Genomic DNA, 20,066 nt, shown 5'->3' with positions numbered 1-20,066 from the left:
TATGGTCCTGGTATTACCAGGTCATTATTTCTTGAGCTTGACTGTAAACTGATGCACGTTATGATATAGCTCTGGTATTCCTGTCAGGTTATCTGGCCAATGTCACGTTCCATGGATAACGTGAGGCTGGTTTGAGAATTCAATTTTCAAAATGGCCAATTGCCACATGAACACAAGCATTTAAATCTAGAAGATTATTCGCTTGATTTTCCTTTTTATTTAAATTCCTCTTCCGAACATGTGGATGTTGACTCTTTGCTGGAACGTGGCTCCATGGCTGTTGGGTACAATCCAGCAGCCATTTTCCATGCATGAACCTTCACAAGGTGTTATCAAGCTTGTTGACTTGTGCGCATCACCCCAGAGGCAATCGAATCCTTCCCCAAAAATCACACCTTCATGTCCAGCAGGATAATGGTCAGGAGTGGAAATGCTGACTGATTTTTATTTTGTTCCCTTTGACAACCCAGAGTAATGCGATCAAGTGCAATATCTGTATGGCCTCGGCTGCCTTTAATTAATTGGAGACCCTTCTTGTTTGGTAGTTCAGCTGAACTTGCAGAGTGGCAGCGTGATAGCACTGTGGTTAACACTGCTGCCTTACAGCGCCAGAGATCCGGGTTCAATTCCAGTTTCGAGTCACTGTCTGGCAGACTTTGTACATTCTCCATGTCTGCGTGGGTTCCCTCCCATATTCCACAGTTAGGTTAGATTGATTGGCTATGCTAAATTGCCCCTTAGTGTCCCAGGATGCGTAGGTTAGAGGGATTAGCAGGGTAAATATGTGGTGTGACTGGGATAGGTCCTGAATGAGTTGTTGGTGGTGCAGGCTCTATGGGCCAAATGGCCTCCTTCTGCACAGTAGGGTTTCTATGAGTTGTGGAAGATGGCAAAGTTTTTTTTCACCCAAAAGTTCTCCCTGTATCTGCACAGGTTTCCTCTGGGTGCTCCGGTTTCCTCTCTCAGTCCGAAGATGTGCAGCTTGGATGGATTGGCCCATGCTAAATTGCCTCTGTGTCAGGGAGACTAGCAGGGTAAATACATGGTGTTACGGAGATAGAGCCTGGGTGGGATTGTTGTCAGTGTAGGCTCAATGGGCCGAATGGCATCTTTCAGCACTATAGGATTCTATGAAAGGGTGGCTGATGTCTGAAACAAACTTCTTGAGAGGCAGATATTCCAAAGAGAATTGGGTAGCTATCAGTAAAGGAAGAATGTTCAAGGTTACGGGGTTAAGGCAGGAGGTGGGATAAGATAGAATGCTCAGTCAGCGGGTGCAGATTTGATGTTTAAGTTTATTTATTAGTGTCACGAGTAGGCTTACATTAACACTTCAATGAAGTTACTGTGAAAATCCCACAGTCGCCATACTCCAGCGCCATTCAGGTACATTGAGGAAGAATTTAGCATGGCCAATGTGCCGAACCAGCATGTCTTTTGGACTGTGGGAGGAAAGTGGAGCACCTGGAGGAAACCCACGGGGAGAACATGCTGACTCCAGCTGGGAATCGAACCTGCGTCACTGGCACTGTGAGGCAGCAGTGCTGAATGGGTGTCTTCTGCACTGTGATTCTGGTTAACATTGCACAGAATTCCAGGATCCCCATAACCGGTATTGTTTCCTGACATTGACCTTTAACTATGTTGCCCATTGTTCTTGGAACAGAGAATAAATGTGATCTCCTTTCCACAGGGGTTTAACTCGGCGCGTGAGTACATCGCAACACAAGGACCCTTGGCAGAGACAAGAAATGACTTTTGGAAGATGATAATGCAGCAGAAATCATGCATCATCGTTATGCTTACACAGTGTTCTGAGAGGAGACGGGTAGGTACCTGTTAGACACACTAACAAAGCTTTAATACCCACTTACATTTGGGATCACTCCAAGCCATCAGTTCCTGTAGAGTTTTCATTAGAAAAATTCTATGTTATCCTGAATGTGCGTAGATAGATCATACTAAAACCCCAGGTACCAGATACTTTACATAGCCCATTTGTTCTGGAAGATTAATTTCCTAGTTATCTGGCACAGGGAATTACTGAGAAGGGGCCCTGTTCTCTGTATCCTATTGCCCATTAATTCTTGCTCACCCATCACTCTTGTCTTTGATCCTCCGCTGCTGTAAATTTTAAATTTTCATCTTTAACTCCTTTCACAGAGGGATTGAAATAAATTGCGTGTTTGTAAGAATATAAGTGATAGACATATGACAAAACGCAAATCAGTTCTCAAAGAATACAACCAAGAGCAGCCTCTACTCAATAACTCTATGCAGGATAACTGGGGAATCAATCTTCTGGAACAATTGGACTGTGTGAAGTATCTGGTATCTAGGGTATATGTTTGATTTATCTTAGCATTATTATAAAGACATGGTAACATAGTTTTTCTAATAAAAACTACATGGCCCTTTGAGCCTGCTCCGCTATTCAGTAAGATCACAACAAAATGTCCACATCATCTGCACTTTGCTGCCTTATCTCCATATCATTTAATTCCTTTATTAGCCAAAAATCTATTTATTTCAATTTTGTATACCCTTAATGACTAAGCACCCATGGCCACTGGCTTGCTGCATTCTCACAATCCACCCAATTGGAGATTTTTTTTCCCCTCGTCTCCATTGCAAATGGTTCCTAGTTCTAGAACCTTCAAACACGGCAAACAGATTCCCTAACCACAGTGGAGGGTCAAGAAACAAAGAAAAGAGTGATGCATGAGCACGTTTAAGATGTATTTGTTTACTGTTCTAGTGTAGAACTAATCCATAGATCTCAGCCAGTGCAAGGGAGGTCACTGCTGATGCGAGGAGGATACCATCAGCTTTGTTTCCTTTTACCAGAGAGGATTTGGCAACTTTTATATATTTCAATGAGAAGGAACCTCTCATTCTTCTAAACTGCAGAGAATTGGCCCAATCTGCTCAGCCTCTCCTCATAGAACATTCTCTCATCTCAGGAATCACCCTACCGAACTTTGTTGTATGCCCTCCCTTAGGTAAGGGGACCAAAACTATACAGGGAACTCCAGATGTGACCTAACCAAAGCCCGATATCGTTCTGCAACATGTCCTTCCTCTGACCACTTTGCAATGTTGTATGTTAACTACACCAATAACAGTAACAGTAACAGGGTATTTTTTTTGAGCAGGTAAAATGTGACCATTATTGGCCTTTTAATGACATGCCTGTTAGTTATGGAGACATCACTGTGGAAATGGTCTTTGAATCTGAGCAGCCTGATCAGTCAGAGGAGTTACGTCAGTCTGAATGGATCATCAGGGAATTCAACGTCAGCTATGTAAGCTATTTAATATCATCTTTCCTGCAAATCCTTTCTTCTGTCAGTGTGAAAGAGATGGTGTTTATGACTTGAGTGGTAATTTGGGATTGTGTACAGCGTGATACACCACTGTGTGGAAGAAGGTACATGGCCTAGAAGTCAATGTGGTGTTGACCAGACACGTGATAAGCCTAGGGTGGAGATAACTCCATGCCTATATCTTTTACTGTACATTTGTATATAGTTACAAGTAGTTGGGAAAGACTTGTTGTTAACATAGAGAAGACTATTCTTTAACAGATGCACTCCGCAACCAACACCACCTCAGTTTTCCCTTTGGAGGGAGATTATTACCAATTATACTCGGGCAGGTGCAAAGCTAATTTCCACTTTGGTCTCTGCCATTTTTGCTCAGATCCATGAGGACATTAGCAGGGGCATTTAAATGGCCTCCATTGCTTTGGGTTAAAGAGAGGCAAGTGTCAGTGCCTCAAGGAAAAGGGGGATTATTGATAAGTGGTTGTAAATATCACCTCTAAAACCTTTTGCATGCTGTCTTCCTATACTATTAAGGCCACAGAGCCTGATATTGAACCAGAGTGATATTGCTGGATCACCAGTCCTTCTTGCTTGCCACTCGAAATAGCTAGAATGAGCCTTGTGGAACTGTTAGAAAAGGCTCCAGAGGTTTTTCCGCATATCATTGCTTCATATAGCAAAGCCAATGGAAATTATACTTCAATCTGAAATTACTTGAAGGTTCAATTTTACTCCTTTGTCTACATTTGTTTTAATTTAAGAATTTATCTGCTAGAAGTAGTCCCATGACTAGAGGCAGACTTACACTTTTGGGGGCCCTGTGCTCTCCCTCAAGTTAGTGACGTGACATCATGCCCTGCCCCACCCTTGATGACATGATGCTTTATCCCCAGTGATGTCAAGTCTTGTCCCAAATGACATCATTGCCCACCTGTCCGTGCCCACACCCAGCTCCCACAATGCAAGGGCCCCCGCTGAGCTTAACAACCTCTCTTCACTACTGGCTCAGGCTGTCCTTGCCTGGAGAACGAGTCACCCCTGCACAACCTAAGCTCACCGGTGTGCTGGGGACTCACTGGCCACCTATCTGGTCTGGACCTCTGTTCCCTCCCTCACCAGCCCAGTTGTTCAGCTCTGGCCTCTGGCCATGAAAACCACGATGTGGGAATGCCGGCGTTGGACTGGCGTAAACACAGTAAAAAGTCTGACAACACCAGGCTTTAATCGGTTGGACTAAAACCTGGTGTTGTCAGACTTTTTACCATGAAAACCACCTCAGTGCCTGCCTGGACCTCTCAGCTCCCGAGTGCTCACTTTTTGTTCAGGTGGCTGGACCTCGAGCGTGCGTTCCTGCCTGGCCGCTGCTGGTCTTTTTCTGGCCTGACCTCTCGCCATGGATCAGTGGCCTCGCCCTCACTGGTCCAGTTGGCACCCAGCCCTCTCATTCTCTCAAGTTCAGAAACATCAGGCCAGACAATCAGGAGATAAATCCGAACTGCTTTCAGTTCACCACCATCTCACAACTGCTACAGTGCTTTCCAGCTCTCATGGCAGTGAGAGTCCAATGTGGTTCTCCATTGCCTGCTGATAGGCTCATTCAGAGCTACCAGCCCCTGATTGGTGCCCCCATAGTCATCTCTCACTGGGCCATGCCATGCACTGCAGCACTGTTTGTTTTATTGTTAGTCTGTCTCTGCCCACTTTCCCTTTCTGCTTGGGGAATATCCCACTGATACTCCAGTGACAGACTATGTTGGCAGCTGTATTGAGATGAAAGGCGGAGATGCTGGCATTGGACTGGGGTGGACACAGTAAGAAGTCCCACAGGTTAAAGCCCAGCAGGTTTATTTGGTAGCACAAGCTTTAAGAATAACTCAGCTGATGAAGGAGCAGTGCTCCTAAAGCTCGTGATTCGAAATAAACCTGCTGAACTTACATTAGAAGTTTGACTGAATTGGTTGATCACATGTCCAAACTAAGCATGGCTGCGTCATTTTGTAAAGAGATGACCTGAAAATAGGTGCTTAAACCATTGGCACCTGTTGTACATATTATAAAATACTCACTTTCTTTCCTCAAGCAATCTGCTCGAGAACAAGACCAAAGATCTTTGCAAATTCCAAGTACATAGTCACTGACCTTGTCTCGTTTATTTAGTTATTTCAGAGTTCCAGTGCCTTGCTCTGACATTCCTTGGTCCTACACTGGTTGAAGTTTTGGCAACGTGTAGTGAAATGCTGACTGCAGGTTTTACACAGTAACATTGTTAAATGAACGGATTTCCTCATTTCACTCTCTCCTACGCTGCAGCTCAGGTGTGGTTTAATTCTCCCAGGAAGCAGCTTTCCAAGGGGCGTGCAGGAGCCAAGGTTCCCAGTTCCTAGACTGTGAATTTTCATCTCTTCACATCCGAAACATTAAAAATGAACTGGAAGTGATTACAGGGTGGGGGGTGGGGGCGGGAGGAGATTATAATGTGTTGTTGCTTTGATTTAATTCATGCCATTCACTGTAATGCGTTCTCCTCCAATGTGTCCTTTGCACAGGCTGATGAAATTCAGAGGGTGATTCACTATAATTATGTGGCGTGGCCCGATCACGGTGTCCCGACTGGTAGCACAGCCGAGAACATCCTCCAGTTCGTACAGCTGGTCCGGCAGGAGACGGTGGAGAGACCTGGCCCAATAGTTGTGCACTGCAGGCGAGTCTGTCAGAAAAATGTGACAATTAAATTTAGTATATTCAACCATTCCTAGATTTATAAAATCTATTTTCTCGACTCCCTTGGGAGTCCAGTTAGGTTTGCAAAAAAAGTTGAGAAGATTTGTTTAAACTAAGTTATGTAGGAGCCTGTTTTAGTTTAATTCAGTGCTTATAGGATCTGACAATTAGTTTAACAGGTTCAACTTTACAACATTAATGATCTTTACTTGGAGATCAACTAAATGCAGAGCACATTCTCCTTAAGTTTGTTGCAAAGCATACCATCTACATACTGCAGCAATGGGCCAAGATAAATTAGAGGAGTACTGAATTTTGACAATAGCTTTCTCCCCCACATGGAATCATACAACTCTGAAGGAGGCCCTTGTGTCTGTGCTGGTCCTTTGAAAGAGCTACTAATTAGTCCCACACCCCTGTTCTGTCTTGACACCCAGTATATTTCTCCTTTCTCAAGCAATATTCAATTCCCTGTTGGAGGTTACTATTGAATATTTTTCTCCACTACCCTTCCACACATTTCAACACATGGTGTGGATATATCTCGTTTTCACCCTGAATTCCTTCCATCGGGTCGCTGAATCCCATGATAAACAGTTTCTGCACGCTTATCAAAATCAAATAATTCTAAAGCTCTCCTACCAAATCCCCATTAATCTTCTCTGTTGAGAGTAAAACAATCCCAATCTGATAAATCTTTGCAGCTTCTCCAAACCCTGGAAGTCCTTCCTAAATGTACTAAACAAATTAGGAAATCTTTCACGTAAATCCAAGAATACATGGAATTTTCATTCCATGCCCATTTGCTGCAATGAGAATAGATTTCTTTAATAGTCTTAGCATTACAACCAATCGAGGCTCAATCAATACCCGAATCAAAGTTAAAGCTCTTTGTTTAGAATAAGATGATTTAACTCGTGTATTTCTGAAATGTTTAGTGCTGGTGTGGGAAGAACAGGAACCTTTATAGCTCTTGATCGCCTAATGCAGCACCTCCTCGAGCATGAGTATGTCGATATTCTGGGCCTAGTGGCTGAAATGCGTAATTACCGGACATCAATGGTTCAAACAGAGGTAGGTCCGAGATGCGTATGGATGGAGTTATACAGGAAAAACAGAGTGAAGCCACATTCTAAGCTAGCAGTGTAGCTATTGGACTAATCATGCAAACTAGTTCAAGAACTAAACTGAAAAGGGTGTAATTATAAGTTTACTTTCTTTGTATTTAATCCCCAGTGTCCATAAAGTAGAAAACTTCATGAGCAAGGCTGATGGTTTTGTTGTACTGCTTTTGGTGTATTTTGAAGTGCTCTGTTATTGATTGTGTAATTGACTTTGAGATATCATAGAATCCCCCAACATGCAAGTGAAGAGGGCCATTCGACCCATCACGCCTGCACTGACAACAATCCCACCCAGGCATTATCTGTATAAGTCCATGTATTTACCCTGCTGGTTCCCTTGTTAATATGGGGAAATAAGCATGGTCAATTAACTTAACCTAACCTGCACATTTTTGGACAATGGGAGGAAACTGGAGCACCCAGAGAAAACCCATGCAGACATGGGGAAAACGTGCAAACTCCACACAGACAGACAGACAGACAGTCACCCAAGGCTGGAATTGAACCCGGGTTCTTGGTGCTGTGAGGCAGCAGTGCTACCCAATGATTTGTACAATTAACGTTTCATTTATTAAACAAATCCGTTAATCCTAAACAGAGTATTGGGAGACATTTCATTATGAAAATCTACAGGATAACAGTAGATTGTAGCAAGGACAAGTGTAATAAGCACAGAATTCCCAACAATCACTGGAAAAAACATCCATACTGGGTTATAGAAGTAAGCTCCAGATAAATTGTTAACTTGAAGTTCTTTTTAAGACGCGGGTTGATGGGTTTTTGATAAGAGAGGGGATTAAGGGTTATGGGGAGAGGGCGGGAATGTGGAACTGAGCCACGACAGATCAGCCATGATCTTATTGAATGGCGGGGCAGGTTCGAAGGGCTAGATGGCCTACTCCTGCTCCTATTTCTTATGTTCTTATGTTCTTCTAACTGAATCGATTTGAGCCACTTTTTAAGCTACTTATGAACCCACAGTGGAGTAGGGCCAGTACCATTCTGTCCATCTGTTTTAGCTCTCTATAGTAAGCTGTGATGATCTTACTCTGGATTGTCTTTCACTCAGGAGCAATACATTTTCATTCATCGGTGTGTGCAGCTGATGTGGAAAAAGAGGAAGCAACAGTACAGCAACAGCGATGTGATATATGAGAATTCTAGACCGTCCCAGCTATGAGGCCTGCAGGGTATGAAGTGTTTGTTATATAATGGTATACCGCTTGCTTTTAAATGATCAGACTGTAGATGCCCAACCCAGCAGGAACTCCATGCCTTCAACTCTTACTGTCAGAATGGTCCTGCTTTGAATTTTGTGAACTTGGAATGTTTGCAGCTTCAGGGCTGTTGCCTCACTGGGGGAATAAATCCTAAATCTTAACATCAGCACTTGATTAAATAAGTAACCTGAAATCCAAGCACGGTGATGGAATCATGGATTTAATCTTTAGACATGGTTCCCAGGACTCCACGCTACCCAGCATGAAAGGCAAAGCTTTACTTGCCTGCAGCATGTGATAAAACTAAATCCCACTAAGTACCTTCAATAATGCACTTGAGATCGGGTAGTTCACTGCTATTCAACAAGGAATTTGGCGCAATTCTCCTTGAAGTTACAGTTGAAATAAAATTTGATTGCTTACGGCTAAAGCTTGCACTAGTTACAACTGCATCACTCTCACCCTCTGCTGTATTGTCTTTCAGATCCCAAACTTTACAGCACACTTCTTTACCCACAAGCTTCAGGTATCCTGTGCTTGGCTCTGACCGCAGAGGATCAGTACTAGCAACGGAGAGATAAAAAGAAGATGCAAAGAAACAAATGCTCTGGAACAATGCCTTAAAAGTACCTGTAGTGTCTTTGGACTGCTTCCACCTGCGAACATTCAGTGTGGGACCAAATTCATTTGCAAAGTTTTGAAGTAGGTACAAGCAACAACTGCGTAAGGAAGGAAGAAAGAATGAATGAAGTGTATTGCATTCCATTGCTCTTGTTCAGTTAATGCACCATTTTACAAAGATAATCTTTCACTAAAAGTCTGCTTTCCTGGAATCTTCTAGCCTTTTTTTATACAAAGCCAAAAAAAAACATACTTTAATGTAAATGGTTAAAAACTGTGAAGTGACTGAGGAGCTTGTGGGAATAACATTTTAAAAGATTATTGCATTTCTGCAATAATAAATGACATTTGCATCAGAAGTAGTTGAATCAGAGGATTTATCGGGCACTGCGGATCTGTGGAATATTCCTCAATAATGCACCTACTGTTAATTATTATTGATGTTGTGTAATGCATTGATGTGTCTTGACAGATTTAGTTGTGCTGCAGGTGAGGTGACATTCACTGTTTCATATTGCATTATCATTTTTTTCCAACATCCACACACTTTGCCCTTTTGACTGCTGAATTCTCCTGGCTCCGAAAATAATCTTTTTTTAAAAAAAAACTCACGTGACTGATGCACATAAAATTGGGGCTCTGAATATAAATGGGAAGAGGATTAAAAAAATTCTTTTGAATACTTGAATAGATTTAAATCATATGAAGTATTCTGTATTTTTTTCCCCAAAAGGTGCAGAAATACCAGATGATTAGCTGGTGATTTATCACAGGAAATCTAACCTCCCAAAATGAAAAGCTAGACAAGACAGTGGGTGCATGATCCAGCACCCCTAATCCTACAGTCAAAAGCAAATCTGTTACCTCAAAGCAGCACCGGTTAAAATAATTAGAGAGTTAGGCTTGGGATCATTTGGCGAACGAAAGTAATTATTGGTTTACCACCTGACCTTAGGACTTGGATTTAACGCCATTTTAAAAGGCAGATTTAAAAAGCAGCATAAACTGGTTATTATGGGCAAATTTCACACTGGTCACGTTGCATAAAAATAGGGCGTTAGCCCACAGCAAATCTCTAGCCTTAAGCCGCCATGGTTAAGAAGCAAGGGATGTACAAATGCATCTTAGGGTACTTTACAAGCTATTCCTAAGTAAACCCCGAAGTGTAATAACCAGATATCACACAACATTTGGTTGAATTATTTAACACCTTGCCAACACAGACTTACATTTTTTTAAGTGTTAAGTTTTCAATTAAGCAGAAGGGAATAATTAACTCATGTGGACAAACCTGTGACCTCCTGTTGTTCAGGCTAACACCGGAAATGCACCATCACACAAAGATACCAAAAGCATAATTGCAATGTTTAATGAGCTGGGTTTAAATGAAGATTCAGAAATAAAAAGGTGCAACACTTGTTCGGCCGTCTGTCACTTTTGTACCATTCGTAAGAAATCATATTTGTACATGAAATCTTTGTATTATACAGTTTCTCTAATTTATTTTTTGGTGGCTTGCTGTAGTGTAGATTTTTCAGCTTTAAATTGTACCAGTACTTGGAATGCACCAATATAAGAAAACCTCTCGGACAATAAATCATTAGTTTGCACTGGCTTGTGATTATTTCTTTCAATTGAACTGTGACCAATTCAGGTTATCTTTGTCTTTGCTAAACAGTCCAAAAATCGAACCCTTAGAAGGGCTAAGGGCTTAAGTGTTTCGGAGTGGTGTGCTGGCACAGTGGTTAGCACTGCCTCCTCACAGTGCCAAGGACCTGGTTTTGGTCTTGGGTGACTGTGTGGAGTTTGCAGGTTTTCCCTGTCTCTACGTGGGTTTCCTCCCACATTTCAAAAATGTGCATGTTAGAACAAAGAACAACACAGCACGGGAAACAGGCCCTTCAGCCCAACGAGCCCGCGCCACCATCTTAACAAAGCATTTTCCTACACCTACCTTGCCCTGTGTATGCAACTGGTACCCCTATTGTAACCAGATTCAGGGGAGAATAGTGTAGGGTCAATTTGGTACACCAATCAGCCTAAGAGCACATCTTTGGTGTGTGGGAGGAAACCGACACAACCACAGGGAGAATGCGCAAACTCCCACAGACACTGGCCCAAATCCACGTATCGGCACAGCTAGTGATAGTCACTGAGCTGTTGTGGTGCCCGTCTGCTGGTCCAGGTTTAAGCACACACAACGACACAAAGTACTAGGCTACTCTTGAAACATCCAAGAGCAGCCCATGCACGACCCACCGTGTACATGCCCCTCATTTGACAACAAGGTGGACCGACACACCTACAGATTAAAAGAGACAAAACATTAACATGTAGTATTACATTTCCAGTATTGTCCTGAGGCTCTGACCCTTTTTAAAACCGTCTCCTATAACCCTCCATCCCTGTTTCACTCACGTGCCTAAGTAAACCTTAAACAAGTCCAGCGTGCCTGCCTCCACCACCTTACTTGGTAGCGCATTCCATGCCCCCACGACCCTCTGTGTGAAAAACCTCCCTCTAGTATCCAAATTATACTTCTCCCCCCTCACCCTTAGCTCGTGACCCCTCGTGATATTTGTCTCCAAGCTAGGAAAAAGCCTGCCACTGTTGACTCTAGCTATACCCTTTATTTTATACACCTCTATCAGATCCCCCCTTAATCTCCATCTTTCTAAGGAGAAGAGCCCCAGTTTACTCAATCTTTCCTCATAACCCAGTCCTTCCATACCAGGCAGCATCCTGGTAAACTTCCTCTGCACTCTCTCCAGGGTCTCCATGTCCTTCCAGTAGTAAAGTGACCAGAACTGGACGCAGTACTCCAAATGCGGCCTAACCAACGTTCTGTACAACTGAAGCATTAGACACCAGCTCTTATACTCTATCCCCCTTCCTATAAAGGCTAGCATTCCATAAGCTTTCTTTGCAACCTTCTCTACCTGTGTTGACACCTTCAGAGACTTGTGCACTTGCTCTCTTTATATTCCTCCAGCGCTCTCTCCGTTCCCAGTTGTTTAGACCTAACATATGCTGCTCTCTTCTTCCTGACCAAGTCCTCAATATCCCCTGTAATCCACGGCTCTCTAATCCTGCCTTTCCCATCCTTCCTCTTTACCGGCACATGTCTTTCCTGCAACATTATCAGTTTGCCCTTGAAAGCCTCCCATTTGCCAACCGTGGACTTGCCCTCTAACAACCTCTCCCAATCAGTGTCCTTCAGCTCCTTCCTAATCCGGCTATAGCTCGCCTTCCCCCAGTTCAGCACCCTCCCCTTCGGACAGCACTCATCCTTTTCCATTTTTATCCTCAAGTAGACAGACATGTGGTCACTGTTAGCCACGTTTGCCTACTGCAACCTCAACCAGCTGCCCCGGCTCATTACCCAAAACTAAATCCAGTATAGCCCCCTCCCTAGTCGGGCTAGTTACGTACTGCTCCAAGGACCCTTCCAGCACACATTTTACAAATTCCTCCCCATCCGTACCCCCAGCTCTAGGCACCTTCCAATCCACTCCAGGAAGATTAAAGTCACCCACTACAACCACCCTATTCTTTCTGCACCTATCTAAAATGTCTTTACAAATGCCTTCCTCCACTGCCCTTGGGCTGTTGGGTGGCCTATAGTACACCCCTAGCATAGTAATCGCTCCCTTCCTATTCCTCAACTCCACCCACAGTGACTCAATCCCTAACTCCTCCATATTGTCCTCCCTCTGCACTGCTGTGATGTGCTCCTTAACTAACAATGCCATCCCACCACCTCTCTTCAACCCTCCTCTGTCACACCTAAAACACTTGTACTCAGGAACATTCAGCTGCCAGTCCTGCCCTTCCTTTAACCACATCTCCGTCACTGCCACCACATCTAAATTCCTCACGAACATCAAGGCCCTAAGCTCATCCGTTTTACCCTTTACAGTCCTCGCATTAAAACAGATGCAATCCAACCCTCCAGGCCCACTCGGATCCTCATTTCCCCGATAATTTTCCTTTCAACCAAACCTACCCTGTCACCCAACTCGCTCCTGATCCCAGTGCCTAATGAGCTATCAGTCTCATCCCCACCCCCCTCCCTATTAGTTTAAACCCTGCCGAAACACTCCAGCTAACCTCCCAGCTAAGATATTTGTCCCCCTCCCATTCAAATGTTCCCCATCCCTCCTGTACAGTTGCCCTTCTCTCACAAATACTTCCCAGTGATCGACAAAAGTAAAGCCCTCTACCTTGCACCAATCCCTCAGCCACGCATTCAGCTGCATGATCTCATTATTCCTAGCCCTGCTATTACTAGGCAGCAGCCCAGAGAATGCCACCCTTCAGCTTGGCCCCCCAACTCCCTAAATTGCCTACATACATCCCCCCTACTCTGCCTTCCTACGTCCTTTTCTCCTACGTGTATAATTACTTCAGCCTGGGTCCCTTCACCCTTCAAAATTCCCTCTATCCTCTCTGATACGTCCTGTACCCCTGCTCCAGGGAGGCAGACTACCATCCTGGAGTCACGCTTTTGCCCACGGAACCACCTATCAATTCCTTTGACCCTCCCATCCCCCACCACTATCTCATTGCCAGCCCCCTTCCTTCCCTCTGAGTCATTCTGGCCCTCCTGACATATCTTTTGTACCCCTGTCGATGCCTTTTGGGGGGCCACTGGGATAGTCTTTGGACCAGGACTATTCTTCTTTTTACCCCTCCTAACAGTTACCCACCCATCCCATCCCACAGGCCCTGGGACCTCCACTTGTCCATAGTTCATAGCCATTATCTCTTCGTTCTCCCTAACTAGAAATGCATCCTCTAAATGCAGCTCTAGTTGCCTGACCTGGGCCCTCAAATGCTGCAGCTCTAAACACTTGACGCAGATGTGGGCCTTCGGGAGATGTGATGCCTCCAAGAACTCCCACATGTGGCACCTAACACAGCTAAAGCACCTCCCCATAGCCCCTGCCACGTCCTGACCACTCTTGGAATTATATATACCGAAATGGAACACAGGAAAGATGGAACCAGAAACTCACCTCGCCTAAGCCCAGTGAGCCAAAGCCCTTATAGCTCTCACTCTGCTCCCACTCACTCCACTGCCCACTGTCTATTATTGCCCTCTTTTTATACCCCCCCGCTCTCCCTTCCCGACTAGCCCCTCGCCTGACTTCTGCTACAGAAATAAAAAGTACTCACAAAAACCCCGCGAACCGGAAATGCAGTCACAAGCTTCCAAAGTAAAATCAAACACTCACCACAGCCACCAGGTACACTGCTCCGGAGAACAATCTCCGAAGATTGTTAGGGGGATTGGCAATGCTAAATTACCCCTTAGAGTTCTGAGATAAACAAACAAAGAACAAAGAACAACCCAGCACGGGAAACAGGCCCTTCGGACCAACGAGCCCGCGCCGCCATTTCAACAAAGCATTTTCCTACACCTACCCTGCCCCGTGTGTATGTGAATGGTACGCCTAATGTAGCCAGATTCAGGGGAGAATAGTGTAGGGTCAATTTGTTACACCAATCAGCCTAAGAGCACATCTTTGGGGTGTGGGAGGAAACCCACGCAACCACAGGGAGAATACGCAAACTCCCACAGACACCGGCCCAAATCCATGTATCTGCACAGCTAGCAGTGATAGTCACTGAGCTGTTGTGGTGCCCATCTGCTGGTCCAGGTTTAAGCACACACAACGACACAAAGTACTAGGCCACTCTCGAAACCTCCAAGAGCAGCCCACGCATGACCCACCATGTGCATGCCCCTCGTTTGACAACAAGGTGGACCGTCACCTGTGGATTAAAAGAGACAAAACATTGACACGTAATATTACATTTCCAGTGTCGTCCCGAGGCTCTGACCCTTTTTAATACCGTCTACTATAACCCTCCATCCCTGTTTCACTCATGTGTCTATCTAAGTCAACCTTAAACAAGTCCGTGCCTGCCTCCACCACCTTATTGGTAGCGCGTTCCATACCCCCACGACCCTCTGCGTGAAAAACCTTCCTCTAGTACCCAAATTATACTTCTCCCCCCTCACCCTTAGATCGTGACCTCTCGTAATAGTTGTCCCCAATCTAGGGAAAAGGCTGCCACTGTTGACTCTATCTATTCCCTTCATTATTTTATACACCTCTATCAGATTCCCCTTAATCTCCGTCTTTCTAAGGCGAAGAGCCCCAGTTTTTCCAATCTTTCCTCGTAACTCAGTCCTTCCATACCAGGCAGCATCCTGGTCAACCTCCTCTTGCACTCTCTCCAGGGTCTCCGTGTCTTTCCGGTAGTAAGGTGACCAGAACTGGACGCAGTACTCCAAATGCAGTCTAACCAACGTTCTGTACAACTGAAGCATTAGACGACAGCTCTTATACTCTATACTCCTTCCTATAAAAGCTAGCATTCCGTAAGCTTTCTTCACAACCTTCTCTACCTGTGTTGACACCTTCTGAGACTTGTGCACTTGCACTCCCAGGTCCCTCTGTATTTCTATACTCTTAATCGGTCTACCTTGTATCATGTAACTCCTCCCCGCATTATTCCTTACAAAATGCATCACCTTGCATTTGTCAGGATTAAATTCCGTCTGCCATCTATCTGCCCAATATACCAACCTATCTATATCCTGCTGTGTCACCTGACAATCTTTCGCAGTATCCGCCAATCCTGCCATCTTGGTGTCATCTGCAAACTTGCTGATCACATCACGTACGCCCTCTTCCAAGTTGTTTATATATATTACGAAGAGGAGAGGTCCCAGTACTGAGCCCTGCGGCACACCACTGGTGACAGACCTCCAGCCAGAAAAGGACCCTTCCACTACAACTCTCTGTCTCCTGTTGCCCAGCCAGTTTTCAATCCATCTAGCTACCTGTCCTTGTATCCCATGTGCCTTAACCTTTTCTACCAGCCTACCGTGAGGGACTTTGTCAAACGCCTTACTGAAATCCATATAGATGACATCAACCGTTTTTGTCACCTCATCAAAAAATTCTACTAGATTCGTAAGGCAAGACCTCTCCTGAACAAAGCCATGTTGCATATCCCTAATCAGATCGCAACGCTCCAAATGCTTATACATCCTATCCTTAAGAATTTTTTCCAATAATTTTCCTTCCACCGATGTCAAACTCACTGGTCTATAATTACCAGGGTTATCCCTACTACCCTTTTTAAACAGCGGTACCACATTAGCTACCCTCCAGTCCTCTGGGACCTCACCTGTGTCCAAAGAAGAGACAAAGATTTGCGTCAGAGGCCCAGCAATTTCATCTTTCACCTCCCTAAGCAGCCTGGGATAAATACCATCAGGCCCCGGAGCTTTATCCGTTTTTACACTACCTAAAAACTCTAGCACTTCCTCCCTCGTAATGGATATTTCCTTCAAATGATCTACAGCTCCCTCCAAGACATTACATGACACCAAACCCCTCTCCTTCGTGAATACCGACGCAAAGTATTCATTCAGGATCTCCCCCATTCCCTCAGACTCGATGCATAGCTCCCCTCCTTTGTCCCTAAGAGGACCAATCTTCCCTCTAACCACTCTTTTGTAGATGTGTAGATTAGGTGGATTAGCCACGGTAAATGCACAGGGTTACAGGGATAGATGTGAGAGCCTGGGTAAGATGCTCTTTCAGAGTGTTGGTGCAGACACTGAACCTGTAGGGATTCTGTCTGTGATTCTATGAAATATTTTCTCTTAAATGGTACAGTAGTCTCTGCCTCAACGATGTCCAGTGGAGCATTCCGTCCTCCAACACTGCAGTGTAAAGAAGTTCCTCCCAACTTTTTGATTTGATTTACGATTATCACATGTATTAGCATACAATCAAAAGTATTGTTTCTTGCATGCTATACAGAAAAAGCATACCGTTCATAGAGGAGAGTGCAGAATGCAGTGTAATAGTCCTAGCCAAGGTGTAGAGAAAGATCAACTCACTGCGAGGTAGCTTTATTCAAGTCTGATGGCAGCAGGGAAGAAGCTGGTCTTGAGTCGGTTGGTATGTGACCTCAGACTTTTGTATCTTTCCCGACAGAAGGTGGAAGACTATGTGTGGCGTGGTGGGGCCTTTAATTATTCTGGCTGCTTTGCCGAGGCAGCAGGAGGTATAGATAGAGTCAATGACAGGAGGCTGGCAATTTATTTTCTTGCCAAGAACTTTAAGTTGATGACCCTTACCCATCAGCAGCTCCCCAAACTCTAAACATTGTGCAGTCTTAAATATCTGCAATATATCTTCTCTCAGCTGAAATAGTCATAAAGACTGTTGCCCATTCCTGGTGTTATCTATATACATCAAACTTTGTGCTCCAAGTTGAATGTCCTTTCTAGAACAGGGAAAGCAGAAATGGATCATTGAATTATGTTGTCTAACCAATCTTCAGTAAAAGTTACTTTTTTTTGTATGCACTATGCTCCTATTTATAAACTCAAAATGCATTTTGCTGTTGTCTTAATTTTACCTGCCTGTGTTCATATACTCAGGAAATTAATTATTTGAACTCCAGTCTTTCCATTGAGCGTATATTCTCATTTCCACTACTTTTGTTTCACATATACACATTCCAGTGGACAGCATGTGATTGGTGGTGTCCTTGTGGGAACTGGATGGCCTACTCCTGCTGCTATTTCTTATGCTCTTATGTTCTTATGAACTGTACCTGGGCTCAGCTTTTGACTATATTAATAAATGCCTTAGATGAAGGAACACCATACACCCACATTTGCTGATAACATTTAAGCCAGATGGCACAGCAAGCAGTGTCGATGGAAGCAGGAAGTTACAAAAAGACATTAATAGAGTAAGTAAATGAACAACTTGACTTGAGGGCATCTACACTAGACCCAAGAGAGATAGACCTGAGCATCTTTTAAACAGTGAGAAAATAGGAGCTGTGCAGAAAAAGAAAGGTTTAGAGAAATTTAAGAACAATTAGTGGACAGATACAAAAAATAATTTAATAGGCTAATGGGATGTTAACATCATCGTGAAAGGGACTGGATGGAAGTTACCTTACACTTATAGAAAGCTCTGGTTAGACTGAATCTGGCCTACTGCATTCAATCAGGGCATTTCCCCCAGGGCCAAGTATACTCAATGTGAAGGGGCTACAAGGCAAATTCAGTAGAATCCTCAAGTTACGAGGACAGGTTGCATAGCCTCGATTTGCGTAATATATTTAAGATGTTTTAAAACATTGAGAAGATGGAGGAATTATTTCCTCTGATGACAAAACTAAGACAAACTTGTATAACTAAAATTAGAGTTAAGCTGTTCCGGAGCACCGTTAGGAAGCACTTTTTCCACAAATCACACAAAGGAGTGGAAATCTGGAATACGCTCGCCCCCAAAAAGATGATGACACCAGTTCAATTAAAAACTTCAATACTGAAAACGTTAAGACTTTTGTTCAGCAAGTGTGTTAGCGATATGGAACCAATGAGGATAATGGTCACAGATCAACCTTAATCTAACTTGGGGATGAAATTAGTGGGTAAGTCTGTCTGTTAGCGCTGCTACCTCACAGCGCCAGGGACCTGGTTCAATTCCAGCCTTGGTTCACTGTCTGTGTGGAGTTTGCAAATTCTCCCTGTGTCTGCATGGGTTTCCTCCGGGTGCTCTGGTTTCCTTCCACAGTCCAAAGATGTGCAGCCAAGGTTGATTGGCTGGAACAATGTCATAGTTAAACCTAAACCTATTTTGATCAAAGTTAGGTTCAGTTCAGTTTCAAAGAAGCATTGGCATGCTCAAGTCAAGGAAGTCAAATCTCTCGTCCTCACTTATACCTTTATCTTCATTGCATCAGGGGATGTGGGAGTCACGAGCAAAGCCAGCATTTGTTGCCCATTGCTTGCCCTTGAACAAAATAGCTCATTAGATCCTATCAGGGGTACAGTTAAGAGTATTGTGGTTCAGGTCAGAAACTCTTTCGTGGAGCCTGCCTGAGTCATAGGTTTTGCATCTTGAATTTGGCTATAATGAACGTATGTTTCACTTCAGGTATGATTCAAATGACCCACTAGGAAGCTTTAATCAAACAAAGTTTAGTTAAGAATACAGTTGACACGTATAGTAAGGAAATTAGCAAGAACTTTTATCAGTTACTAAGCTAAAACCACAATAATGTGTAACCCTCTACAGATATATATCTAAGATGTTCCAATCAAAACCAATCCCATAAATGACCTTTTAAACAGGTTCAAAGACTAATTGTCACGTGATACTGAAATTGAGTCCCTTGGATGAATTCTACAGTTCTCTTGATAGGCTCAGAACAATTTGAAGTCAGAACAGCTACCCAGACCATCAGGAAAGCGCTAGGCAAACCACCAACGGTAGATCCTCCCCTTCAAAGTCAAGACCTTGCTTTCATTTAACCAGCTCCAAATAAAACAGGGACAGAAACACTTCTGTTCAGCTTACTGTCCCTTCTGAAAACCAAACTCAAACCTGCAGCTCAGAACTGAAAATAAAGGAGCTCCTGTCGCCTGACCTGATAACTACTGTCCCTCCTAACAATGCAGGGTTATAAAATTAATCTCAAAGTTCCTGGAGCCCCCAATTAAGCCACTTAAGGAGCAATAAAAGGACATCTGGTAGATATCTTGGCAGCAATGAGAAACACTGAAGCTGTGAGAGCTCTAGAGATCAGGAATTAAAAATAATCTTTCTTAAAGGTACACTAACATCACAAGTCAATCACATTGATATGACTCTGGAGTCACATACAAGCCAGATCAGGTAAGGACAGCAGACTTCCTTCCTTTAAGGACACAAATGAGCCAGATGGATTTTAACAACAGCAGATGATAGTTTTATGGGGCACAATTTTATGGCCTTGCCAGCCAACTGGATTTTCCATCCCTGCCGCAGTCAATGGACTTTTGAATGACTCATTATATTTACAGCCCCTCCCCCACAATACGGGGGCCATAAACTCTGCCTCTGGTGATCACTGCTAAGATTTTAATTTAAATTCCAACTTGTATATATTTTTTAATTTATTAAATTAAAATTCCACCAGCTGTCATGATGGGATTTGAACCCACGTACCCAGGGCATTAG

The 20,066-nt window shown here is 43.8% G+C and overlaps 1 protein-coding gene across 2 annotated transcripts in view; it reads left to right on the top strand.

Moving 5' to 3' along the window:
* Positions 1-10,622, top strand: part of ptpro (protein tyrosine phosphatase receptor type O) — a 162,955-nt gene extending 152,333 nt beyond the window's left edge. For both annotated transcript variants that reach the window (XM_080207253.1, XM_080207252.1), the window contains 6 exons: positions 1,694-1,828; positions 3,156-3,305; positions 5,873-6,027; positions 6,986-7,121; positions 8,241-8,361; positions 8,876-10,622. In XM_080207253.1, coding sequence (XP_080063379.1) covers positions 1,694-1,828; positions 3,156-3,305; positions 5,873-6,027; positions 6,986-7,121; positions 8,241-8,351 — 687 coding nt within the window. In that variant the 3' untranslated portion in view covers positions 8,352-8,361; positions 8,876-10,622. The remainder of the gene's footprint in view (positions 1-1,693; positions 1,829-3,155; positions 3,306-5,872; positions 6,028-6,985; positions 7,122-8,240; positions 8,362-8,875) is intronic.
* The last annotated feature ends 9,444 nt before the right edge of the window (positions 10,623-20,066 follow it).

Source organism: Carcharhinus amblyrhynchos, chromosome 19 (genome assembly GCF_965287045.1).
Source record: "Carcharhinus amblyrhynchos chromosome 19, sCarAmb.v2.hapA, whole genome shotgun sequence".
Taxonomy (NCBI): domain Eukaryota; kingdom Metazoa; phylum Chordata; class Chondrichthyes; order Carcharhiniformes; family Carcharhinidae; genus Carcharhinus; species Carcharhinus amblyrhynchos.
The sequence above is the reverse complement of the archived record's forward strand: the minus strand, read 5'-3'. Positions and strand labels throughout refer to the sequence as shown.